The sequence below is a fragment of the Narcine bancroftii genome, chromosome 7 (assembly GCF_036971445.1).
Source record: "Narcine bancroftii isolate sNarBan1 chromosome 7, sNarBan1.hap1, whole genome shotgun sequence".
Taxonomy (NCBI): Eukaryota; Metazoa; Chordata; class Chondrichthyes; order Torpediniformes; family Narcinidae; genus Narcine; species Narcine bancroftii.
Genome location: NC_091475.1, coordinates 7,918,924 through 7,946,155, shown reverse-complemented (window position 1 = coordinate 7,946,155; position 27,232 = coordinate 7,918,924). Strand labels below are relative to the sequence as shown.

The 27,232-nt window shown below is 41.0% G+C and overlaps 1 protein-coding gene across 1 annotated transcript in view; it reads right to left on the bottom strand.

Annotated features, from left to right (window-relative positions):
• Window positions 1-3,774: 3,774 nt before the first annotated feature.
• Window positions 3,775-27,232, bottom strand: part of htr1fa (5-hydroxytryptamine (serotonin) receptor 1Fa) — a 98,253-nt gene continuing 74,795 nt past the window's right edge. Inside the window, exons 2-4 of the mRNA XM_069892339.1 lie at window positions 13,169-13,319; window positions 12,114-12,289; window positions 3,775-5,890 (exon numbers count right to left, since the gene is read on the bottom strand). Coding sequence (XP_069748440.1) covers window positions 4,748-5,848 — 1,101 coding nt within the window. The 5' untranslated portion in view covers window positions 5,849-5,890; window positions 12,114-12,289; window positions 13,169-13,319 and the 3' untranslated portion in view covers window positions 3,775-4,747. The remainder of the gene's footprint in view (window positions 5,891-12,113; window positions 12,290-13,168; window positions 13,320-27,232) is intronic.

Sequence of the window (27,232 nt, the reverse complement as noted above, 5' to 3'; positions counted from 1 at the left end):
ATCCCCCCCACTGCACTGAAACTTTGCTGAATTGGTATCTTAAGGCCATAAGTCATAGGAACAGAACTGGGCCTTCTGCCCATCGAGTCTGCCCCACCATTTAATCATAAGCTGATCCATTTCACCACTCAGCCCCACTGCCCGGCCTGCTCCCCATGCCCTGGCAAGGCAACCTCTGTCTTGAATACACCCGCGACCGCCTGTGGCAATAAATTCCACAGATTTATCACACGCTGGCTGAAGAGATTCCTCCACATTTCTGTTCGAAGCAGACACTCTTTGAATCCTGAAGTTGTGCCCTCTTGTCCCACCGTGGGGAACAACCTTTCCACATCTACTCTGCCCATGCCTTTCAACGTTCAAAATGTTTCCAATGAGATCCCCCCCTCCCCGATTGAAGAGCTGTCATTCCCAGAATAAATCCTATTGGGTAGCTGCTGACATGGCCCTTCTGCATTTCTCATTGAATCCTGCCTGTGAGTTATACCCCAGACCAGGAGGTTAATGTAAATTGCTGCTCCTTCTGTTTGCCACAGTTCCTCGCAGGTGCCCTATTTATAGCTGCTAGTTCTGTGCTGCGTTTATCTGGTCAATATGGTTGTAGTGCCACCTAACACAATGAAGTGTCCTTGGTATGAGAACAGGAGCTGTCTCCCCAAGAAATACGGAATGCTCACCTCCACTGCTGCTGTCACAGGTAGATTGGAGATGATGAGATCATCTTTCATGCTGGTTCATTCACTGGGTAGCGTAGACCCACTCAAACAGCAATGTTCTTCTCGACTCAGACATGTTGGTGTGAAGTTGTGCTACCAAGCTGCTTTAGATTTTGAACAAGTCCTCCAGGCAGTACCTACTCTATGAATTTCATGGTTTTTCCAGACCTTGTTCATTATGGAAGAGCACGGTATCGACGGTTCAGGGAAGAGGTGGGAGATCATCAGGAAGAGGTTTCCTTGCTTGACCTGACACCGTGAGCTTCATAGGGTCTGCATTCAATGCTAACGATTCCCTGGCTGTTTCCTTTTGCCTGTTTTCCACTACTTCTGGTAGGTCTGCCCCGTGGTAAGGCTAGACAAACCTAGAAATCATGAAGGAGATGTCTGCAAGATACGATGTTGGGATTGCAACTAATCAATCAAGAAAAACAAAAGACAGATGCTAGAAATCTAGAATGTTGTATATGCTGGCATATAAAACAGTCCTAGAACATTGAAAATGTTACCCCAAAACTAGGGGTAATCTTATACGTCAAGTTTAATATACAAACCTTAACAACGAAGTCTCAGCACTCCCCCAAACCAAGTATAAAATCTGAACCTTCACAGCAAAGTCTCAGGACTTTCCCGTAGGGCCCATCCACCTAGTTTGACCTGCTGTCAGCTCTGTACAAGCTTTAAATGATCTGTTAAAGGAACCTTTGGTGCAGTGGTTCTCAACCTTATTCTTTCCACTCACATCCCACTTTAAGTATTCCCTATGCCATCAGTGTTCTGTGATTAGTAAGGGATGGCTTAAAGTGGAATGTGGGTGGAAAGAAAATGTTTGTAAAACCACAGTTTTAATTGTCCCTCATTGACTCGTTATGTGCACGGTTTCAGAACTCCAAAGGAAATGAGCCAATGACAATTTTTCTCAAGCAAAATATTTCAGTAACAATTGGGTCTAGAACAGTGATTCTCATCCTTCCCTTCCCACTCACTTCCCACCTGATGCCATCGATGCTCTGTGAATAGTAAGGGATGGCTTAAGGTGGAATGTGAGTGGAAAGAAAAAGGTTGAGAATCCCTGCTTTAGTGGTTTATTTTAAAAGATGCAAATAAAATTTAAACCTTTACTGGGCAATTTGCTTTTAAAATATAACTGGAAACCTACATTTTAAGTGGGCATTCAGGCATCACCTTATACACCAGCACATACAATGAAAGGCTGAAATACTTGAAATAGCAGGAATAAATGGTGGACATTAAAAACAAAAGTTAATGCTTTAATCTGATGACCTATCAAGGCTTGCTTGATTGCAACAACTACTACTAAATATTCACAAGGAGGACTCTGTCAGGAGGTATCAATAGCAGAGGAAGGTGTTATGCATCATTTCATCTAATTTGAACTATACATAGAAGAAAGTTTAAAGACACCTTGAGAACATTCTCATCTGCTCATCATTATATCCCCACATAAAGGAATGTGCATCTCAGCCACAGCACACAGGCAGTGGAAAAGGGGCAAGGTTGTGATAATGCCAACACTTTAATGGGATAAGGTCAGTCAAAAGTGACTGCAGATTGGATATCCAGAAGTGATGATCCCACAACAATCACAGTTTGAGAAGATGAAGCGGAGGAGGTGACTGACGGGACAGGGACCTCGATGGCGGACCAGTGAGGGGCTCTGCGGCTGTTGGCGACTTGAGGCGAGGAACCTGCACAGGCTGCAGACGGCTGGCGACTGCAGCCGAGGGATTCCAACCTGGCGGTGGACTGCTGGCGACAGGCTCGAGACTGGCTTAAGGGGTACCAGGTATTGGAAGAGAGATGTGAGAGGGTGCCGAGGGCAATGGAGGTTGTGTCGGAGGTTCGGATCTGGAACGTAGGCTGCTGGTGGTTCGGACTGAAGGCTGTGGGGTCTGCAGCAGTGCTGGAAATGAATTCCTGGACACTCGGTGATTCTCCCTTTTGCTTCTCTTTTTCTGATTGTAAAAGGTGCTTCAGGCAAATTTTGCCAATGGCGAATCTGTCTGCCTTACGGCAGATGAGAGCAAATTCCGTGTAATATTGCACTGTTTTTTGTACATGGCAATAAAGAAATCTTGAATCTTGACGTGATTGTTAGTGAGCTGATAATTCAGAAGTAGATACAAATGCAAAAATTCCACAGGCTCTCTCTGGGTTTCTTGCTATAATTCCGGTGGGAATTGTAGATCAGTATTGCCCCCAGTAAACCCTTTTACAAGGCTCTCAACCTTTGTTCTTGTGGAGGTGGGGGTAGCACCAGTGGTGTCTGGCCAGAGTTACAGTAGGAGACCAGGAGAGAATCTATGGTATTTCAAGACCATTGTGCCAGTTTAATTCCACACTGCTCCCTAACCTGTGTGCATGCCCAGATCTTCTACTCACTCATCTACGGTAGCACCGACCAAGCCACCTTGTCGAAATGGAAATGTGAACATCATCAAGGTCCAGCTTAATCATTAAAAATATTATTTGCCTGAAACATTTTGTCAAATCATAAAACTTCCATGGTAAGTTCAGATATTTTATAATGCAGCCTTTCATTCCTTCATTTCGTAAGTGGCAGAGATAGTTTTCTAACACTAACTTGTTTTTGTGTCAGGAGAAACCCTAACCCTAATGTAAACTCCAAAATTGGAAATAGGTTTGAGGTGGTATGTTTCCTCCATTGTATATAGCTATCATTGTCGGTTGTATATATGGAGCTGGCCTGCCCACGGATAACTCATACCCTATGACTCCTCCCCTGTGGTCCTGGGCCATAAAGGTCGAGCCACCTTTCGCTTGCCGCCATTCCTATCCTGGGATCTGGGCCAGCAAGGATCTTCTGTGTATTAAAGCCTATCGTTTCCTCAGCTTGTCTCTGTGGTTACTGGTAGTGCCCTATAAGGTTCAATAAAAAAAATTGACCTGCCGATTCACTGAAGGCAGCAATACCCTCCTCCATCTGTTTCCTCGGGAATGTAAAAACACAACGCTGGAGAAACTCAGCAGGTCAAACAGTATCCTTTATATAGCAAAGATAAAGATACAGAACCAACGTTTCGGGCTTGAGCCCTTCATCAACCTTGATCAACCTTCTTCAGCCATGGTGGGGTCTGCAGACTGTCATGTTTTACTTCACTGAGAGTGTGTGTGTAATTGGGCATGAAATAGAAGATGAATAACACTGTTAACGTCACTGTTACCTTTGGATCATCTGGAAATGATCCGTGACTTAAAGCTTACACAAACAAACTGCTTTTTGTGACAGGTTTGCCTCAGCCACTGACGGTTCCTTGAGACTGTGATGCATGCATCCTCTCTTGTGTTTGAATGGCTGACCTTGGCATGTTATTCTAGAGGTGTTGTGTTTCCCAGCTCATTTGTAATCTGAAGCAACCCTCTTCTTTTATTTCTGTTGCATGTTTGCATGCCCATATTAGCCATTTTGCCAGCTCGGTGGAGAAAAAACACACCATGAAGAGATTTTCTTTGCAGTTTTATCCTTCTCCTCTCACACTTCCATATTAAACAGGTGTAAGCCTTTTGAATGTGCCCCATACAAGAGAAGTCATCTCTCTTTTTACTCAGGGCCTTCCTTCTGTTGCTAGGCCCTTGAGAAATTCTTATGTTTAATTATTCTTAGAAAACCCATTTCAAGCTGCAAAGAAAATTGAAATGTATGGTAATAATAGGAGAAAATTATATAATGGCATTTTTTTTCCATAGACACATATGCAAAATATCCTTTCACACGTTTCAACCTAAACGCTACTCTCTCCTTGAACTTTGCTAGATACAGAAAGGGAAAATAAAACATTACTTTTTTTTCTTACACCCATGTGTTTTAAACACCTGTGACAGAATTTATAGATAGCACTTTGTTCATTGTCCCTGATCCAAAACCACCATCAGCCATCGGAAAGGGAACGCTGATTTTCCTTTCAAAGTTGAAAGCTTCCATAGAAGGTCTGGCAATTTTAATTACAAAGATAATTGCTTTGTGAATACTGCCGGTGTATTTACAGAAATTATCTGCAGCGTACTAGTTTCTGAAATGCTTTCTTGAAGTCTTCATTGAAGATTGTATAAATAAGGGGATTGATTAAAGAATTGAGGTAACCTAACCATGTCAGGAAGTCAGCTATCTCTGGAGAGATAGTACAGGATTCACAGATATTGACAATGAGTTCTTTTAAAAAGAATGGCAGCCAGCATATCACAAATGCCCCTAGAATCAAGCCCAATGTAGTTGCTGCCTTCCTTTCTCTTGTTCCAGAAATTTTCAGTCTCTTCTGCATTTTCTCCTGTTGGCAGCTCGGGATGAAGTTTCTGGTCGCTGTGTGGACATTCTCCCCTTCCTCAATTGTTGACTGGTCTGACATGGACTTTTCAGAAATGCCCATGGTGGAAGATGTCCTGGGGGGCTTGACAGCAATGATGGACATCCTACCATTGGCATCCTCATTGATGCGTCTGCTCACGCTCCTTTTGTAATGGAGCGTTTTAGCTGCTCGATATATTTTATAGTACAGGATAAGAATCAGAGCCAGGGGGATATAAAAGGCTCCAAATGTAGAATAGATGGTGTAGAGAAGGTGTTCATGCTTAATGAGACACTCATCTGCTTTGTTATTTCCTTGGTGCCTCCAGAACAAAGGAGGCAATGATATGAAGATGGATATGACCCACACTATGACAATCATTACACCAGCATGTTTAGGGGTCCTTTTTTGCGCATATTCCACAGCGTTGGTTATGGCTCGATATCTATCCAGGGCGATTGCGGCCAGATGAAGGATAGAGCATGTACAACATGTAATGTCTACGCTTAGCCAGATATTGCAGACAACCTGACCCATAATCCATGTCTCCTTTACAGTATAGACAATACTGAAAGGCATTACAAGGACAGCCACAAGTAAATCAGTGACGGCGAGTGAGCAGATGAGATAGTTTGCAGGGTGATGTAGTTTTCTGGTTATGATTATTGCAGTTATTACCAGGGAATTAATGACTGTGGCCATAGCGGTCAGGACAGAGAGGGAAAGTGATATCAGCACTTTGGACGTTTTCCCTTTTACTAGTTCTTCCAAAGTAAGGTTTGAGAACGTCTCATTTTCCAGATCCATTTTGCTCACTTGAATGAGAGGTTCCCGTGGAATGTATAGAATCTGCAAATAAAGCACAATATCAGTTGTGAAGTGGAGTGTCTGAAATATCATTAAAGTGAGTTTAGGGATTAAAACAATCTTAAAGGTCCGAAAGAGTGATGCGAAATGTAACATTGCCACTGCACTAGATTGGTGGCTAGGTGACATCAGCCTGTCCCACAAGCCCTTTCTGCATTAACTCTGACTCAGGATGTCGACAAAAATACCCGGAGAGGTTTGGTGTCTTCCAAAATTAACCCTTTAGCAGCACCTCACTATGCTGACACAAGAAGCTCCAGACCAATGACCCCTCTAATTTTATGTAGTGCAAAAAATTTTCCTCTGGCAAATGTATGTGCAAATGTAAATTTGAAATTGTTTCAAGACAATTTTGCCACTGAGCAATTAAACCTAAATTAAAATTGAATATGCATCAAGTGAAATTTGTTCAAATTACTTTGCAATAGCTAGAAAATGTATTGCTATAACTTGGAAGTCGGATACTGATTTGGGACTGGATTGATGGGATGCAGAAGTTCGGGAGTTCTATTCCACTTGAGAAAATTACTTACAATTTGGGAAATATGGAGCCTATATTTACAAACTGTTGGTATTAAAATTTAGATGAATCTTAAACATTCCCTTTCTTATATTGGTCTCTATGAATATAAAAATATCAATATATATGTTTAAAAGTATTGGGAAGTGAAGTGCTGCTGTTATCCCTTTTCTTCTTTTTTAGTTTGTAGGGGTTTAGGGGGGATGGGAGATTTAGAGGAAGTTTTTAAAAAAAATTTATATATTTTTTCCTTTTTTATGTTTGTTAAATAGTTTTATATGAAATAAAATTGTATAAAAAAGATAATTTTGGCACAGCCAACCTCTCATGGCTAATAAAATTGTATTGGCATGCTTTAATATAATACAAGTATAATTAACTACTTGTTTAACCGACTAACTAGTTAACAGAAACAGTTCACAAAGAGATTACTTTCAATAATTATTCATTACTACACTATTTTGGGTAGCTAACCTTTTGTGCACACATTAGTTTCCTTTGGGCACTGGTTGCAGAACGTGTGCGTGCACACACACGCCCACAGCTTAGAGGGAACAATGCTCTAGGAGCTGGAAGACGGAGTAAAAAAAATCTAACTGCTGGAGGAACTCTTTGGGTCAGTCATCAGCTGTGAAGGGTCAGGTCACGATCCCATCATCTGGGCAACTGTCTTGTTCCCTCCACATGTGGAGTCTAATCCACTGAGTTCCTCCAGCAGTTTGTTTTTAGGCTCCTGACCATGTTGACAGATTATTGATTGATTACATAACCATAACAGTGGGGAAGTCCAATTAAAACTGTTCATCCAGGGTGGGAGTAGCAAACACCAGGAGACTGGTACCAAGTGAAAGGAGGAATGCTTAGTGGTGACATCAGGCCTAAGTTATTTTTCCACAGAGAGTTGAGGGAATACCTTGCCAAGGGTGGTGATGGAGGGTGAATCATAGAAGAGACCCTTAGACAGGAGCATGGATGAAAGAAAAATAGAGGATCGGAAGGGTTTAGGGTTTTTTTTAGTAGGTATATATAAGTTGGCACCACATCAAGCACTGAAGGGCCTGTTCTGTGCTGCAACATTCTATGTCCTAGATAAGTTTTGATGGGTGTCACAAGATGACCTGTGGTAAAACTGTTGAATATTCAAATAATTTCCTCTCGATGCTGTGATTGCACTATTTCTTCTGAAGTTTATTCTATTTTATCACAGTGAGTCACTGTTAAAATGCTGGTGTAGTGGCAACACTAAAGATGCTACTCTCCACTGAATGAATGGCATGGAAGAGTGTTTCATTTAATGGCAACGTTCCAGTTAGTGCATGAATTTTGTCTGATCTGAACCTCTTGTGCTGGCTCTTCAAAGGAAGTGTCAAGATGAAAGTGGACAGGCACTCCTCATGACCTGCACAGGGTAGAAAGAGGGTAGCTTAGATCTCCCTGTAACAGCCATGCTCCCTGTGTTAGCTATCTGCAGACTACACATTGTGGTAAACCACTGTAATCAAGTGAATTAAAGTCTATTGGCTTCTCCACAATAGTTTTCTGAGTGATTAATGGTGCATCATATGTGTCTGAAGGGTCAACAGTAGAGATTGTGATGAAAGCAACTCTAAGACCATGAGACCATAAAAATTAGAAGCAGAATTTGACCATCTAGCCCATCGACCTTCTCTCTGATTCAAATCATGGCGGATGTATTTTTCCTTTCAACCCCATTCGCCTACCTTCTTCCTTTGGCATCATTATTAATCATCCTCAGCTTTCAATATTCTGAACGACTTGGCCCTACAGCCGTATGTGGCAATAAGTTCCACAGATGATGGGAAATTGTATGTTCATAAAATGGATTCAAAGTCTGTGGAGATATGCATGTAGAAGCGATAGCACAAATTGGGCATACTTAGCATGACATTAAAATAGTTAGAGCGGAATAGGTCCCTTTCCATGCTGTTTCCAGGAGTGCCAAGGACTGCATTGCTTGCTGGGCAAGGAGTATCTCCCATGGGTTTCCATATGTCTGTATGATTTAATTCCATTTCCCTATTAATTTTCCCTGTAACAAATTCTGTCCATATTCCCATCAAACCAACCCCTTACACATCCAAAACCATGAACTTCGAACACATGCAAAATTATACAAAACACACAACCAATCTGCACATCTTTGTCCCCTTTTTGCAATAAACAATACAATATAAGAAATCTAAAAAATTATAGTTAGTGCATTTTGCAATGATCTTTCACTTCTTTTAACAGCCTGGGATATATTTCAGTGATTTATCTTCACATGGACTGAGCAAATCAAAATTAGTACAAATTGTTCAGAGGATAAAATCTTAAAAAGCACACAGTACATTGTTGTAGATCAAAACTCTAAAGAAGCGACTCAGTGAAAACAGGCCATCTTGGACTCCATCTTGGGCAATGAGATGGGGTTAATTCAATGGCATCCGTCCATCAGATCAAATCCCCATTTCAATCTATGAACATTCTCCTTAACCCCCCAACCAAAGAGCCAAGATCCTAGTGGGGAAATGGTCAAGACCTGATCAGAGTTTTATGTGCAGTTCAAGAGCATTGCAGGTTAAGAGGAAACTAAATAAAGGCCAATCAATATTTGTTTCCAATATATCCTGACAAGATCCCTTCTCATCCCCTTGAAGATAGCAGTCCTCCAATTCATTTCATTCATTAGATTTGCCTACATTGCAATTTTATTGCCCTTTTTAATACTAATTTAAACCTCATTACTCAATGATAATTTCTTCACCAATACATCTTCCAGAATTAGATGCAACAATGCCTCCTTCCTCATTAGGCAACAAAACAAGAGGGAGAAATAGTGAGAGCCAGAGAGAATGAGGGCAAAGAGAGAGAAGAAAGCAAGAGGAGATAAAGTGAGAGGCAGAGAGAGGGGCAGGGATTAATTCTATAAGTAATAAACAATGGTATGGTAAACAAGTCTACAAGTGGCTTGCTACTCAATTTGTGTGTAAGCTGTGCTGAAATCAAATGAATGTTGTTGATAAATTGAGGTGAACTCATTAATACAATCTCCATGCACTTCACTGTGATGCTAAATAATGGAGATGGAGCCACAGAGCTGGAATATTGAGTGCCAGCATTCAATACATGGCTGAGTACTGCTGCTAAATGATCTTCTGGTGTTGGAGGGTCAGTCGGATGGATGTACAGGAGGGAACATAAGTCATGTGTTATAGTGGTTAAGGGCATCACAGCAAGGCCGGGCTCTGAACAAGGGATTTATTTCACAATACATCTGCTTTTCAAACCCACATTGTGTGGAGGAAGCACTCATTAAGCACTCTCATTGCCTAATTTAAATTACCCTCACACTCTTCTTTCTTAACACCCCAAAGAGGTGTTCAATTGTTCTATCACACAATTCACAACAGTCTGAAGGGGAATAATCCTAGTTGTCTGTGAATACTCAAATTTTCACATTAAATCATAGTTGTGCTTTATTTAAAAATATATTGATTGTGTGGCCAATTAGCAAAGGACAAGTGTTGTTGAAGCTTTGTACACTGATTCATTGTTCAGCTCGATGTTAGCCGCACAGCGTTTAACTTTGAATAAATATGACTATAACATTCCTGCAAATGTGGAAAAATGCAAGGGATTTAACATAGTCTCAATGTAGTTAATGAGATATTTCATCTGTTTTATTTATCAATGATTAATGTGAATTCCTCTTGGAATCGTGATTTGAACATGCTTTGGGAATTGGGGAAATGGTGCTGTGGCGCTGGTAGATTTGCTCATTAAACAGGACTGAATTTTAATGACCTCTTTCTCCACTGATTACTCAGTGATTCTAAGCATAAGGAATTCCTACAGAACTCAGTGCCAAGTGCTTGGCAAAGGACTCAGGTCCAAAACATTAGCCCCTTTCACACTGGCATCTTGTCCTAGTAATTGATGGTCAATCCATTGGTTAAAGGTCCAGTGTGAAAGCTCTTTAATTGGCATGCGGGTGTCATCAGATGCAGGGGATGATACGACCTAGGCAGATATCTGATGATGCCTGTGTGCGATTAGCCCAGTGTGAAAGGGACATAGGTTATCCTGGGATAAAGTGGTGATACGTTGATTATGTTTTTGTGTGAGTGCAGGAACGTGAAGGCGAAACAAATGATTAAAAAGATATAAACTTTGCCAACTATATAAACCTTTACAAGTGTCTAAAGGACAGTGGGAAAGTCGCACCGGGAGAGAGAGAGATGATGGATCTGCCCTCCCAGAATTCCGTGCAGCAGAGAAACTCCTCCATGAGTGCTCCGTGCATACAGCCCTTTCCCTGCTGCACAGGATTCTGGGAGGGCAGGTCCGCCATCGCTCTTTCCCCATGGCCTTTATAAATTGTGTGCTATTGCCACTAGGATTTTCCCCACGGTGTTTATAAATTGTGTGGCTATACTTTGCCACAGTCTTTTATAAATTTATAAAAGTTTATATAGGTCGGCACAACAAAAGGGGCTGAAGGGCTCATACTGTGCTATACATAAAGCTTAATTATGTTATAATTATGCACGATTAATTTTGTTTAAATTCAAGATCATAATACATTGATCAGGATTTAGGGCAGGTCCACCATCGTTTGATGTGTCACTCAGTCATTACAGGTGGAGGATAGAATCCCCCATCCCCGGGGATGCATGTAAAAGGACACAGAGAACTGGTTAATGGTGGCCCAGTGTGAAAGGCAAAAGCGGCATCCTTAACTGGTTCACTGAACGACCAATCTACCGGTTAGCCAGTGAGAAAAGGGTTTTGCTTCTTATAGATGCTGCATAACCAGCTGAGTTTCTCCAGCACTTTTGTGTATTTCATGCCAAGTGCGGATCACAACCTAAAGGAATTTTCAAATGACAAAGTTTGGATTCATGAACAAAATGGACTTCAGCAGAGTTTAATGAGCCGGTAGTAAAATATGCAACGCTGGAGAAACAGCAGATCAAACAGTGTAATTTATAGAGCAAAGATAAAGAGACATAACAAACATTTTGGGCTTAAGCCCTTCATCAAGGTGTGAGCAAAATGTAGGGAGGTGCCCGAACAAAATGGTGGTGGGGAGGGGCAGGGGAGGAGCACAGTCCCATAGGCAAGAGGTGGATAAGGGAGGGAGAGTACACCGGCAAAAAAAGGGAGGGTGACGGTTCTGTGAATGGAGAGGGAAGGGGGTCAAGAGCTGGAGGATAGAAGACAGAGGGATGGGGAAGAGAGGGAGAACAGGGAGTAGGCCAGCAGAAGTCAGAGAAAATGATATTAATGCCAGCCGATTGAAGAGTGCCCAGATGGAAAATTCGGTTTTGCTCCTCCAATTTATGGGTGGCCTGGTACATGAGGCCATGGGCTTGTACCTTGTGTGAATGCAAACACTGCAGAAAGTACAGTACCTACTTGCATTATGCTAATACCTTGGGACATTCACATTCTGGCACTTTCAGTGAATATGAGACTCGTTTATGGATGTAGGCAGAATTGTGTGTAATTTGGTTAGAAGAAAAAAAAAACTTTAAAAAAAATTCTTGAGCAACAGCCTGAAAAGCTTGCTGATATAAATCAAGTGTTTTTGTATACCCTGGTTGATTTCAACAGAACTAAAGTCGAATGGAACAAAATGTTGAGTAGTGGTTAGCACAATGTTATTAAAGCACCAGCAACCTGCTTCGAATCTGGCACACTCTGCAAGGAGTTTGCACATCTCCCTGTGTCCTCTGGGTGCTCCAGTTTCCTCCCATGTTCTACAGACGTAGAGAGTGAGTAGGTTAATTGATCATGTGGGAGCAATTGGTGCCGTGGGCTTGGGGGCAGGAAAGGCCTGACACCATGCTGAATCTCTAAAATAAAGAAATTAAACATTATTACCAATGGCAAATTTATTAATACCCAAGATAAACTTCCATGATAAAAAATGTCTCAACATATCCACTCATGGTTTGCATTTCATCTAATTCCTCAAATCAGATATATTTTTCACCTTTCAGATACAATTAAGCAGGGTCTTTATTCATTGGAGTGTCGAAGGTTGAGGGGGGATTTGATAGAGGTATTTAAAATTATGTGGAGGATAGATAGAGTAGATGTGAATTGGCCCTTCCCCTTGAGGGCGGGTGAGATTGGAACGAAAGGTCGTAAGTTAAGGGTTAGGGGGAAAAACTTTAGAAGTAACATAAGAGGGAGCTTCTTCATTCAGAGAGTGGTAGCTGAATGGAATGACCTTCCGGAAGAGGTAGTTGCAGCAGGGTCAATTTTGTCATTTAAGAGAAGGTTGGATGAGTGCATGGATGTGAGGGGATTGGAGGGTTATGGGCAGGGAGCAGATAGGTGGAACTAGTGGAGTTTCACTTAAATCGGTGTGGACTAGAAGGGCCGAGATAGCCTGTTTCCAAACTGTAATTGTTATATGGTTACATAATAATATCCATGATTGTAAGAAATTGGGCAGAGCAGCCATGTTAAGCTCCAACATTTTCTCTGCATCAGCTGTTTGTGATTCAAGTTCATAATTCCTCTTAACGGAAGTTAAAAAGAGACAAACTGGTTGTCAATAAACCTACAGTCAAAGAAATCTGATGTCCGTAGTTTTGGAAACATTATCAATGCTCAGAGAAATGATCTTGACAGCTCATCATATGCTGCTACCCAGTTGATTCTGAACATTTTGGTTAACTCTCCATTGAAACTCTAATTAAACATCGAGAATTGTTAAAGCTTACCTTTTCACTTGTCAAAACATTATTGCAGGAATGTTGCATTCAGAATCCTGTCAGAATTCACCTGTTGATTTTGTAAGTCTTTAGTATCAGCTTCAGAGCAGGTGAGCTTCAGATAGTTGTGTTTTCCATTGATTTGCATTAAAGATTTCATCTGCAAATTAAAGAGGATAAACCTTTGGAATAGACTGCTTACTGGATTTGACAGAGCTGCGTGGGTAACGTTAGATTTTATTGATCAAACCAGTGGGTAATATACATGCAAAAAAATCTAAAGGTATTTTCTTATTATCTTATCACTCATTTCCAGCTTGAAGGCATGGCAGGAAAGGTCATCATTCATCCCTTTCTCCAATAATCCTTGAGAAAGAGGTGGTAAATATACTTCTCAGTAAAGATAACCAGCTGGAAGAAATCACCATGCCAGACAGAAAGAAGGGTTGCCGCTTTGAGCCAGATTCCTTTTGTTTGAGTCTGGGGAAATGTAGAAGGGAGTGAAACACGGAAATCTGCGGATACTGTGATTGTAGTAAAAACACACAGAAATGAGAAACTCAGCTGGTCTTGCAGCATCCATAGGAAGGAAAGATATGTTACCAACGTCTCCGGCCGGAGCCCTTCTTCAAGGTATGAACAAGGAGCAGGAAGGCATCAGAATAAAGGCTGGCAGAGGGAGAAGTCCAGACCAACAAATGGATATAATAAGAGGAAAGATGAGAATTGATTTTGGCTCTGTGAAAGGAGACAGAGGGAAAAGAGAAGGGCGGGGGTGGTGGTTTGCAGAGCTGGGGGAAGTCGATGTCAATGCCATCTGGTTGGAGGGGACCCAGATGGAAGACAAGATGTAGTTCCTCCAATTTGCAGGTGGTCTTGTCCAGCAGTGCATGAGATCATGGACAGACATGTCAGCAAGGGAACGGGATGGGGAATTGAAATGGGTGGCCACTGGGAGCTCCACACTATTTCAGTGGACAGGCCTGAAGTGCTTAACAAAGTGATCTCCAGTCCACGGCCAGTGTCTTCGATGTAGGGGAGACCATAATGGGTGCATTGGAAGCAGTAGATGACCCCTGCAGATTCACAAGTGAAATGTTTCTATTTAACAGATTGTTTGGGGTCCCACACAGAGGTCAGGGAGGAGGTGTGGGAGAAAATGGAGGATTTCCTGCGGTCACAGGGTTAGGTGGGGAGGGAGGAGTGGACATTAGAGTCACGGAGGGAGTGGTCCCTGTGGAAGGTGGAGAAGGGAATACATGTCTGGTGGTGGCATCACATACTAGTTGGCAGAAATGGCGGAGGACGATGTGTTGGACTCGGAGGTTGGTGGGGTGGTAGGTGGGAAAAGGGGAATTGTCCTTGTTGCATGTGGAGGCAGAGGAAGTCAAGGCAGGTGTACAGGGTGATATGCAGGTGAGGATCGAATGTAGAAGAGAAACCAGTGCAAAGAGATCAGGGGTGGGACAAGGACCCATGTGGGAATGGTGAACTAGAATGGAGGTGAGACATGACGGGCAGAGCCATTAGATTGGCAGATGCCAGACAAAAGGGACAGAGAGGCAAGATCAACAAAGGGGTTGGGTGGAGCAAGATGAAGAAAGGAGAGGTGGGTGATTAGGCTGTCAGTGCTGGAAACTGGGGAGAATAGTGGTATGAGGAGAGACCAGATAGAACAGAATGGGGTGGGGGTAGAGCGAGCAGAAGAGTCCGGTGGAGAGATTGGGGTGGAACTCAGAGGATGGGGGGGGGACGGTTGAGAATGGGTGGTAGGAAATTGGACAAAAAAAGGGCAGGGGAAGAAGAAGAAGAAGAAGAGCAGAAGGAGTGTAGAAGAAGAGAGAAGGGATCATTACCTGAAATTAAAATATCCTATGCTCAGATCATTGGTCTGGAGAGTGCCTGGGTGTTGTTCTTCTAGTTTAAGTTGGGCTACCCTCTGGCAGCAGAGAAGATCCAGGGCAGGCAGGTCATGGTGGGAATGGGAAGGGGGCATGCAACTGGGAACTCAAGGTGACCAGTGGGAGCAGAGCGCATATGTTCTGTGAACCGGTTCATTTGGTCTCACCGATGCAGGGTTGGCTACATCAGGAGCACTGAATGCAGCAGAATAGATTGGAGGAGGCATGCAGGAATCTTTGCCTCATGTTTAGGCCAATGGTATGAACAGCACCTTGTTGCACCTGGGCAGCCGACAGCCCAATGGTATGAACACTGAATTTTGAGATTTCAGGGACTGAATCCCCTCTCTTCTTCTGTATCCCTTCTGTTCTTACCCTCCCTCCCCCCCTTTAATCCCTTTTCCATCTACCTCCCCCTGCCCCCAGCCATTCTCTCACCCCCCCTTCCTCTTTGGTTTCACCCCACTCCTCTCCAGTGGGGATTCTCCTGCTCTCTTCCCCCTTACCCTTTTCCCCCCACCCCTGCCTCTCCCCCAACCTTCAGTTCCAGGTGGTCTCTCTTTGTGCCACTATTCTCACTTTCTCTTATCAGATCGCAGCACTGGCACCTTTGGCATTCCTTAATGATGTGGACAGCAAGCATCCTGAGTGTAGCAAGGTCAGTGTGTATGGGAAGCGGCCAGAACTGTCTCAGTATGAGACCTGGGCCACACAAACGCCTCGACCTATTTTCATCGTAGGAACACAGGTGTACTTGGCTCAGTGGAATGATGAGTAAAGCAGTGGAGGATTTCTGTAGGGATGTTGCTTTCTCGAGGGACTTAAGGACCTCTGGCAATTGAACAATGCAGTTTGAGGAGGGGATATGCAGGAGGTAGGGGCCCAAGCATTCTGACCTGCAATGAAACATGGGGCCAAGTCAAATTAGTGCTTCTCCTCCTATGTTTTATTTTTGTGAGCATTTACTTTAATACATCACATTTCGTGAATTACTCCAAGACTGTATGTGAGTCACACATTCTTTATTAAACACATTATGAAGTCTAAACGATAGCAGTGGATCCCAAGAGACTTATGCAGAGAGAATAGGCAACCACATCTTTTAAGGTGGGGATGAGGAGGAATTAATTCTCTCCCAGAGCTGAGAATCTTTGGATTTCTCTATCCCATTCAACTGGGGGAAATTATAGTCATTTTCACATCTGAGATAGCCTTGAGGGACATGGAGAATAGGGAGGAAAGTGGACATGGGATCAGGAAAGCGCACATGAAGAAGAAAGTAGGGTCGAGCTGCCAGATATTCCTATTCTTTTGCATTTACGTTTTTAAATAGTACTTTCCTCTGCCCTTTATCCTGCACCCACACATCTCCAAATTCTCAGCGCAGTTATGAGCTTCTCCATTCCAAAAAATACTGACGTCACCTTTGGTTCATTCAAACCTCTGCTCTCAGAGACTCTCTCACCAATCAGCCTTTTCCTCATTAGATAATAAAGGTACTTTAGTCCAGTGGTTCTCAACTTTTTTCTTTCCACTCACATACCACTCTAAGTATTGGCTATGCCATAGGTGCTGTGTGATTAGTAAGGGATTGCTTAAGGTGGGTAGAAAGAAAAATTTGAAAACCACAGTTTTAATCATACCTAATTGACTCGTTATGTGCATGGTTTCACAACTCCAAAGGAAATGGGCCAATGACAATTTTTCTCAAGCAAAATATTTCAGAAACAATTGGGTCTACAGCAGTGATTCTCAACCCTCCCTTCCCACTCACAGACCACCTTAAGCAATCCCTAACTAATCACAGAGCACCAATGGCAGAAGGATTACTTAAAGTGGTCTGTGAGTGGAAAGAAAAAGGTTGAGAACCTCCGCATTAGTCATTGCAGCTGTTAAGATGAGTGAATTGTATCTTAAAGTGAATCTCATCTTCAAGTGCCATTTTATGTGTCTTATGATAGGTTACACCCCAGAAATAAAAGAGCAATATAGGCCACAAGAAAAATGTATCAATAGAAAAATGGGTGATGTACCATAATTAATGCAATGGGGTTACATCACCAATGTTGGTGACATCGCTACATCAGCAGCGAATTCAAGTTACCCTCCCTGATACTGTATATTGAACAGCACGGCACAGTACAGGCCCTTTGGCCCTCAATGTTGTGCTGGCCTATATATTCCTACCAAAATAAAAAAAACAAAACGTTTCCTACCTCGTAACCCTCTATTTTTCTTTCAGCCATGTAATAATCTCTTGAACGAACCAAATGTTTCAGCCTCCACTACCTGGCAAGGAATTCCAGGCACCCACCACTCTCTGATGTCTCCCTTAAACATTCCTCCCTTCACTTCTCTCGCCCAGGGAAAAGGGCACTGGCTGTCCATCTTATCTATGCTTCTCAGAATCTTGAAGACCTCTATTAAGTTACCTCTCATCCTTCTAGGCTCCAAAGAGAATATCCTTCGCTCTGCTAACCTTGGCTCATCCTCAAGTTCAAAGCATTTGAGAATGTAGCAGCTCAATAGCCATATATGATTCAGCACCCCTCTCTGCAAATAATTCTTAACTTCCTAATGGAAGGACCATAGATCCAAATCTAACAGAGTCATCAAATTTGCAGATGGCACGACAGTAGTTGGCCTCATCAGCAACAACGACGAGTCGCGCGAACAACAATCTGAGTCTCAACTCAGACAAAGGAGATGATCATGGACTTCTGGGGGATTGACCAATCTCCCCTACACATTAATAACTTGGTATTAGTGCCATGTTCCCCAAAGTCCACTTAAGTGACCTAAACCTGGACACAAAATATCTCCTCCCTTGTCAGGAAAGAGCAACAGCGCCTGCACTTACCGGAGATATTTGAAGTGGGTAAGGTTCCCAGCCACCATTCTGTCAACTTTTTACAGGAGCTCCATCAAGAGCACTCTGGCCAGCTCCATCACAGTGAGGTACAGTTGTGGAAAAGGATTGGATCGGAGATCAATCCACAGGACTGTAAGAGTGGCAGAGAGGATCACTGTCTCCCTCCCCCATCGACACGACCTCCCAGGATCATTGTGCAAAAAATCATTAAGGACCCCTACCACCCTGTAAACAGCATCTTTTGGCTACTCCTGTTGGGAAAAAGATACAGGAATATAAGAGCCAGCATCACCAAGCTGAGGAGCCACCAGACCATGAGCTTCTTCCCACGGGCAGTGAGAGTGCTGAACAACTGAATGAACTAAGTCTCAACTATTAATTCCTCAATATTTATTTATTTTTACACAGGTACCGCATATGTGTCATGTGTCTGTATGTGTGTTATGTCTGGTTTTCTCTCTGCATGTTTTTACACCGAGGACTGGAGAACGCTGTTTCATCAGATTGTAAATGATAATAAATTGAAGTTTAAACTTGAATTTGACACTCAAATTCCAATGAGCCAATTAGCACTCTCCACTATTTAAGTTCATTGGGGCTGCATTTTCTGGCAGCTAAACGTGCAGTTCAATAGATTTTAAAAAACAGGATGTTGCTTTCTAAATTGGAGAGCTCCTCTCGAACTCTTGACGACACTCACATCAGTCGAAAGCATTCACGTGTTTGTTTTCTGATTCAACAAGTGGGAAGTTGCAGCCCTGGTCCTAGTAAATGCCCAACAACTTCCACCAAACAAAAGGTTAAAGCTTCATCCATGGAATGTGTGGATTATTGATTGAATGATGTCTTCACTCCCAAATTTTCCAACACTTACAAATATACGACACAGTAAACCACACCCCCCCCCCCCCCCCCCCCACAGTATCAGGTACCTATGGGGCTTGGTAGATGCTAGATAGGTGTATTTCCTGGTTGCTTGAGATTGCGTGCTGCGTTATTGGTGAACTAACTGCTAGTAGCGCCAATTTTAAACCTGTTTTTGCCTCCCCCCCCCCAACCCGAGATTTATTTTGCCGAATACTTGAGGCTTCCAGTTGCTTGAATTCAGGCTAACAGGGATTTTTACTGTTGGAATTCTGTTATTTCTGATTTTAGTGATCACTGGACTCTTTTTTTAAAATCACTCTCATTCTTCTGATTTTTTTCTTTGTGATGGAGTGAGACTAAAATTGTTCCAGGGATTTAAAGCACTCCAGCCCAATTTGATGTTGTTGTTAGAAGAGACCTCAATTGATTTAGCCGCACAGCGGCATCATAATTAACTCATACAAATCAACGTGAAGAGGAATAATTTAAGCAAGGATAAAAAGGAGTATCTGCTGCTGTAATATTGATTACATTTGCTGTTTGATTCTTTTGGTCCATGAAGTCTAGACTGCCAGCCCTAAGGACAAACGCGGAGGTGCTGGAAGAACTCAGCAGGTCTCGCAGCGTCCACAGGAGCTAAAGATAGATTACAGACTCGCCCCTAACCACACCTGAGTTCCTCCGGCATTTTTGTGTTTTGACCACCAAGACTGTCGTGTTGCAGACCAACCCTTCAGCAATTGAAAGAGTTATCAGATGCCACCGTTTGGATCTACTTGTTTTTAATTCAGCCTTTCTTTTGCCCTGCTTTGCTTGATGAAGAAAAACTCATATTGGTTTAGGCTCCACGTGGTCTTCACAAATCATTGCACTGTGATGGGTTTCAGCGACACACGTTTGTTTGCATAGGTCCTGAATCCTATGTGCAGGTTTGCTGTGCAGAAATGAATTTGAATTTAGTACATATTCCGGTTTATAAAAAAGCCAGAGAGAACATCTGCGGGGCGAGTGCTGGTATAACGAACAGCTGGTGACATTCATTAACTCCTGACTGCAAGGTCAGGCAATATCAAAAGCTCATCAATCAGAAGTTCCCATTCAGTAGAAGCACGGGCAATTAGACAGGAATGCCACACTTGACAAGTGACAAATATAACACTTCCTTTTAGTGGACCATTTATGAGACATGCATTAGAATCTTTAAATTTATTGGTACCAATTGTAATCAATGGTTGCAAACTATTTAGGTGGTTTATCTTGCACTTCTCTATGCTTTGGTGTAACTTGTCTTTTTGTAACCGATACTTTTTGCTTCAAAGATGGTATTTGGATGTTGATGTACTGTCTCCTTCCAGCTGTTGATGGTAAGATGTCTTATTCAACAATGGAGGCTTTTTTGCTGAAAATATTTCTGCAGGTCAGGAATTCTACAAGGATAGAACATTAACACTGTATGCCCAGGTAGGATGGGGTGTATCTTGGAAGGGAATTTGGCCAAGACGGATAGAACAGTTACAAGGATAGAACATTAACACTGTATGCCCAGGTAGGATGGGGTGTATCTTGGAAGGGAATTTGGCCAAGACGGATAGAACAGTTACAAGGATAGAACATTAACACTGTATGCCCAGGTAGGATGGGGTGTATCTTGGGAGGGAATTTGGCCAAGACGTGCCTGCTTTTCTCTTCATTGGTGCTAAATGTTGTGAAGGGTAAGTTTTTGACACCATATGGTGAATATTTGAAACAAGCTGCCAGTGAAGGTGTTAGAAGCAGATCCAAGTACAATATTTAAAAGATGCTTGAACAAGTATTTGAATAAACACTCATTGAAGACTTTTCCTGCTTCCTCTGGCTCTACATCTGTATTCTCTTCTCTTTTCCCCTTGAGTAGTGGACCGGCCCTTTACCCCGCTATTTTCTTGCTGCTTATTGTAATATGGAGGGTCCCCCTCCGGCGAAAACCCATTCAAAAGCTACCACATCTGTCAATCAAGGCCAAGACATCCTCAGTGAGCACACACCTTGCCAATAGCCCCTTTGAAGGAATTCATACCTCACTACTGGGTCCTTTAATTACCTGTCCTATTTTTGGGCATATCTTAGCCAGCCCCTACTAGCTAGATGGGTTCACTCTAGGTGGTGAGGCGTAGATGAGGCAGGAGAGTTAATTACAAGGTGTGTGCCAGTGTTGGGGGCTTACTGTGGTGCACACGTGCAAATCAATCATTTTATCTGCTTTCCAACTAATGAGGTGCTCCACCTGCACAGGGTCCAGGTGTGTCAGGTACTGTGCTGCTGTTGTCTTTCTGCTATATTATATAGATCATGGTGTATAGCTTCTCGGACCTGCCAAACTTGTTTCTCACATCAAACTTATGAATGTATAAAATGTCTTTGGATTCATCTTAATGCTACTTGCCAAAGACAATTCATGGCCCCTCTTAGTCATCCTACTTTCATGTTCTTTTTTCTGCTTCCTTTATATTCCTCAATGACCCTAACTTCAGCAATTTCTTTTTAAAATATTTTTATTGAAAATTACAATGTACAAAATTAAACCGTACAGTTATAGTTTAGGATACAATTGCAGAAGAAAAAAAAGATTTCATATGATCAAATCCCCTTCCATTTTAGCAAGATTTTAAAAAAACCTAACATGTGAATATCAAGTGAAGACAACTCAGAAACCGACAAAACAGCATCGAAGTTTAGATCAGTTTTAAAACTTTAGATTATGAAAATGGTCCATGAAAGGTCCCCATGTCTTTAAGAAATTAGTATTTGAATCTTTAATGGCATATCTATTTTTTCCTAAGCTTAAACAGGTCATAATATTATTTAACCATTGTGTAGGTGGAGTATTATCCTTCTATTTGATAAATATTGCATGTCTGGCTGTCAATGAAGTAAAAGATAAAATTTGGTTTTGAGATGAAGTCAATAAAACATCATCATCACCAGATAATCCAGTTAAAGTGAAAGGTTCCAATTTAAGATTGAGGATCACTGATAGTGTGTGAAAAATATCTTTCCAAAATTTTTCTAGATTAGGGCAAAACCAAATCATGTGAGCCACGGAAGTCTCCGCAATTTTACATTTGTCACGTAGAGGATTTGTATCTGAATAAAAATTAGCTAATTTAACTTTATACATATGTACTCTAGGGACCAGTTTAAAATGCAATAAACAAAGGGAGGTCGTATTCATCAAATTACAAATGAAATCCCAAACCTCATCAGACATTGAAAGATTCAAATCCTGTTCCCAATCGGTCTTGATCCTAACTAAAGAGTCTGTTCTTAAATCAAGCAAATTATTATAAATAAAAGATATTAAACCTTTGTGAGAAAGTTGAAAATCCAAAAGTAATTCTGAGATTGAACAAAATGTCTAATTTGTAAATATCTAAAAAAATGTTTATCTTGTAAATTAAATTTTGCCACCAATTGTTCAAAAGAAGCAAAACTATTACAAATAAAAAGGTCTTTGATACCCAATCTCAGCCAATCATTAAAAACTGTGTCTTGCAAAGAAGGTAAAAAAAAAAGATGATTAGATTTAATGTGACAAGCAAGGGAAAAATTCCAAAATCAAAATTGTCCACATACTCTCAAACTATATTTAATTATCAGATTATTAGTTAGATTATATAAAGAGGAGGATAAACAGGAAGCTAAAATTGCCAACAAATCTTTATGAAATTCAATTCCATTTTTATCCATGAAGGCGGTCAAGTTCGGCATACTAAACTTTACATTCGATTTTATTATTTTTTGACAAAACCTACTGTCCAAGGATCTCAAACCTCGCTATCTCTATTTTTCATTGTCACAGAACCCTAATCAATTGGAGTTTTGAAAGATTCCCACGTTAGATGTGAATTTACCCTCAAACATCTGTTGCTCAATCTACTTGCTTTGCAACTCCTCCGCTGCTTACTTATCCCACTGTCACGTCGAAAGCATCCGTTTTGCTCGAAAGTTGAGTTGCTATTTCCATCCTCTCAACCAAGTTTCTGAAATTGCTACAATAATGTATTTTCCCATGAAACTCATTGCACTGAAATAAATACACAGCAATCCATCTTTCTTGTCGTGTACATTACCTTAAGCAGTTGGCCTTATTAGACTTGCTTGACTGAACCTCTACCTTGTCGTTAACCACTCTACCTGCTGATCTACCCCACTGACACACTATGAATTCTCCTCAGTAGCACTGACAAGATATTGGTGCCCCTAAAATGTAAGTGTAACCCATTCTTATACAGCTGCCCTGGAACACATCCCCATGATCCAGGTGGCTGAAATTCCCATCCATCCATCCCCACCAATACCAGCTCAGCCATGCTTTCAACTGTACTAGCTTTCTATTTCTGGCCTCACCATCATGTGGAACTTTGAATGATCCCAAAATTACAACCCTGGAGATCTTGATTTTTCACTTTTTACCTAACGCCATAAATTCCCAGTGCAGTTTTCATCTCTCTTCCTGCCATATTGGTACAGGTGCCTAACCTTTTATCCAGGATTCCGAACACCAGCAACCTCTGAAAGCCGGCACTTTTTAATCAGTAGATGGCATCTGCTCATCAAAAGATGGAGTTTGGAGCCAAACATGACCTGACACGACTCTTGCTCATCTCCTGTGTATTCAATTGTGTTCTGTGTTGATAATTTGTGGTATCACCACCTAATAAGAGACCTCATGATGTGCACTGTTGTTAATTAGTGCGATTATCACTCTATAAGAGCAACTCCCTGTCGGGCACCGTCACTCATTACATGAGAACCCTTCCTTATCGAGCATCATTGCCACCCCCCAGTCATTGCTACCAGTCAAAAGCCTATAAACATGGCAGAGAGAGCTGCAGACTCCTCTACGGAACCCTATGGAAGAAATCTTTAAAAAGATGTTTGAGCTGCAATGTGCCCTTACTGCATTTGCACTGTTTGACATGTCTGTGATGTCTGAACCAGTTTTAATTTGAAATAAAATTAAAAAAACATACTTGTGATATTATGGTCTTTATTCATCTAAATTCATTTAACACCCCACGTCCCCTGTTTTCTGTGATTTTGCAATATCACCTTTGCTTAAAAGGACCACCGTTTTAAAATTATTCAGAAATCTGGAAGATTCCGAACAATGTCAGGTGTCCGGTCCCGACGATCCTAGATAAAAGGTTAGGCCAGTGGTTCTCAACCTTTTTCTTTTCACTCACACACCACTTTAAGTAATTTGTATTGCCATCGGTGCTCTGTGATTAGTAAGGGATTGCTTAAGGTGGGATGTGAGTGGGAAGGGAAGGTTGAGAATCACTGCTCTAGACGCAATTGTTACTGAGATATTTTGCTGGAGAAAAATGGTCATTGGCCCATTTCCTTTGGAGTTCTGAAACCGTGCACATAACGAGTCAATGAGGTATGATTAAAACTGAGGTTTTCAAACTTTTTCTTTCCACTCTCATACCACCATAAGCAATCCCTTACTAATGTAAAGGCCTATTTCTGTGCTGAATCTCTAATTTAAAATGAAAATAAATAATGTCTTAGCCCCTCCACATAATCATGGTGAGCCTTAAAATTCCTCATCTCCTTTACATCATTTCAGCAATTTTTTAAAGCCCTCCATAACCTGTACAGTGAATTTACAGTTAGTGTTTGGAGCCTGCCAGATTCCAACTGATAAAATGTGACATACCTTTTCTCAGCATGCTTCCCAATTAGTTCCTTTATTAACTTCAGAAAGATTTACACACTGACAAGCTGTATCACACTGCAATTTGTTAAACTGAAACAAAGTGAAATTTTCGTTATCATGTTAGACTGTCAAATCAGCTTCTGTTATTTTGAAGTGTAAAAATGACAAATTTCTCAATTATACCATGCATTTCAATTAAGCCCAAGCAATTCATAGTTTAAAAGGAAGAATAAGTAAGACACATTTATCAGTTCAGTACCTTGTCTGTGGTTCTTGTAGTTTTATTGCTATTGTACATTATGATTTGAGAAATAGCAAGGTAGCGGGAAATGGAATTTGTAAAATGCACCAAAAATTCTCTTGTTTTCACATCATTTGAAATGAGTAAAGCCAATTAATATCTTCCTCTAAAATATCTCACTTCTTGAATTTGTTCTTGTAGCTTCTAATTAGCTGGTACATACATAAAACAGAAATGAATTGAACTTATAACAGACTTCAGCAGGGATTTTATCTGAAGACTGCACTTGGCAATTGGAGTCAGGTGACTCAATCAGTTGGAGTTGAAAAGCGCAGATCATCAGGCAATATAGATCAAGTGATCTTGAGACATAGGGTTGTATTAATTCACTTCAACTCAGCAGTCCAGGAGATGGTACTACTGACTGGAATATTCTGCACATTACGTGCAGCAGTGAGTAGAAAATTTACAAATATTTACTTTTATTCTACCAACTTATAGATGCACCCACTTTCACTGCAATGTTTGTTATCCCAGGTGTGGCCACATATACATCGCATCTGCCCAAATAAAATCAGGGAAATGCATCTGCATGAATATTACAACCCCCCTGAATTGAAGTTTAAACACTCACAATGCCCCCTATCTCTTGGTGCTACTGTGAAGGGGGAGGGGGGCATTTCTTGGGGAGAATTTATTTTTCCATGTCAGTTGTCTGGAATTTTTTTAACAAATCTTCCCCAATGCGAATTTTGAGAGATTGGATTTTTCACCCTATCTGACTCTATCCTCTATTCACGTCAATGGAGGATAGCGGTGAAATGGTCATAAACCTGAACCATTTTCATTCTCATAAATTTCCCACCAACTGATCTCTGTAAAATCTGCATTCTTAACTGATGGCATAATTTGGTCTTTAATTTATTACCTTTTTAAAAAAAACATAGTTTTTAAAAATTCCCATACATTGCAGTATGTATAGATTTCCCATATTTAACAAATTATTTCTGACTACAAGAATATGATTATACCCCCCTTAATAATCTCTCCCTAACACCCTCAACCCCCTAAAACAATAATAATAATAAAACAATACTTTGATATTCTCAAATTACATAATAAAGAAGGAAATAAAAACTAGGAAAGAGCTAATGGATTGTACTAGGGTAGGGCACAGGGCACCAAGGATTTTATCAAACTATAATAACTCGTCTTGCGGACGGTTATCGTAGGTTCCAGCAACTGGAAGAAATAAAGTTAAACAATAATAATACCTACCTTTTGCATATATGGGCCCCAAATTTGCAGAAATACATTGCATTTTTTCCTCAAATTATATGTGTTTTCTAATGGATTAAGTTTTTGAAGTTCTACATTCAATCTATCTATTCCTAAATGACAATCTGATTTCTTAGTAACTAATACCCCTTGGTTCCAAAATAGTTTGCTGCCTTTTCCAAAAGATGATCAGTTTTTAAAACTATGGTCTGACAAAGGAATTAAAACTATTGAACAGGGCAGCTGATGTCTTTTCCACAAATGAGAAATAAATACGGAATAACTAAAAATACGTATTTTTGCTGTTTTCAAATAAAAAGATGATTAAAATACAAATTTTCGAATTAAATTTGTTTCCACGACCTCAGTGGTGTTTCCACCACATTCTACATGTATTTCCCATTTAATCCCTGCCTATTTCCCTTTCACATACAATTGTGTTGGGTCTGTTTTTAGTGAACTTCATACGCAACTATCATTGAAAACCACTGGCCCACATAAGCATTAATAATCATTTCTCGTACATTATTAAGCATCAGTCTGTCGTTGCCCCAGTGCCCTGCCTCGTACATTAAAAACAAATGGCTTATTATCTCCATAAAATTCCTCGTACTTTCACCCTTTCCTTGCCTGTTCTGTCTACTTTAAATTCTAGGATATGGAAACCATCCATGATTCCCACATTATTATTCTTTGCAGCTTCTTGCATGCACTGAAGTAGCTGATGCCTACGTTCTCACTGAGTTGACTGTGGAAAGCAGCTGTCAATTATTATCTTATTCCTCTTCTATTTCTGCCTAACACATCATTTCTGCTATAATTTTTCACCTTTTGCATAACATTATTGACATTCCAATTCTTTTGTACTTATTCCAACGATTGTTTGTAATACAGTTCACTCAAAGGTAGTTTCTTATTTAGTCTAACTAGGCGAAGTATCAGTGCGTGTTTTCCTGGACATGATATACAGTATTTATAAGACTATGAGCTTTATTTGTGTAATAGATTGAATTCTATTATGTAACATTTCTATTCAGCTGAATCCCACTCCTTCTCAAAATTGAATGAAAACATTTAAGAACCCTTTTCAAACTTTAATTGTCCTCAAATTATTTGCATGATGAAATACTTTTCACAAATCAAAATAATTTTTAACTGACAATTTACCAGTAATATAGGACAATATAGTTGTTGGTTATCTTTTCTTTCC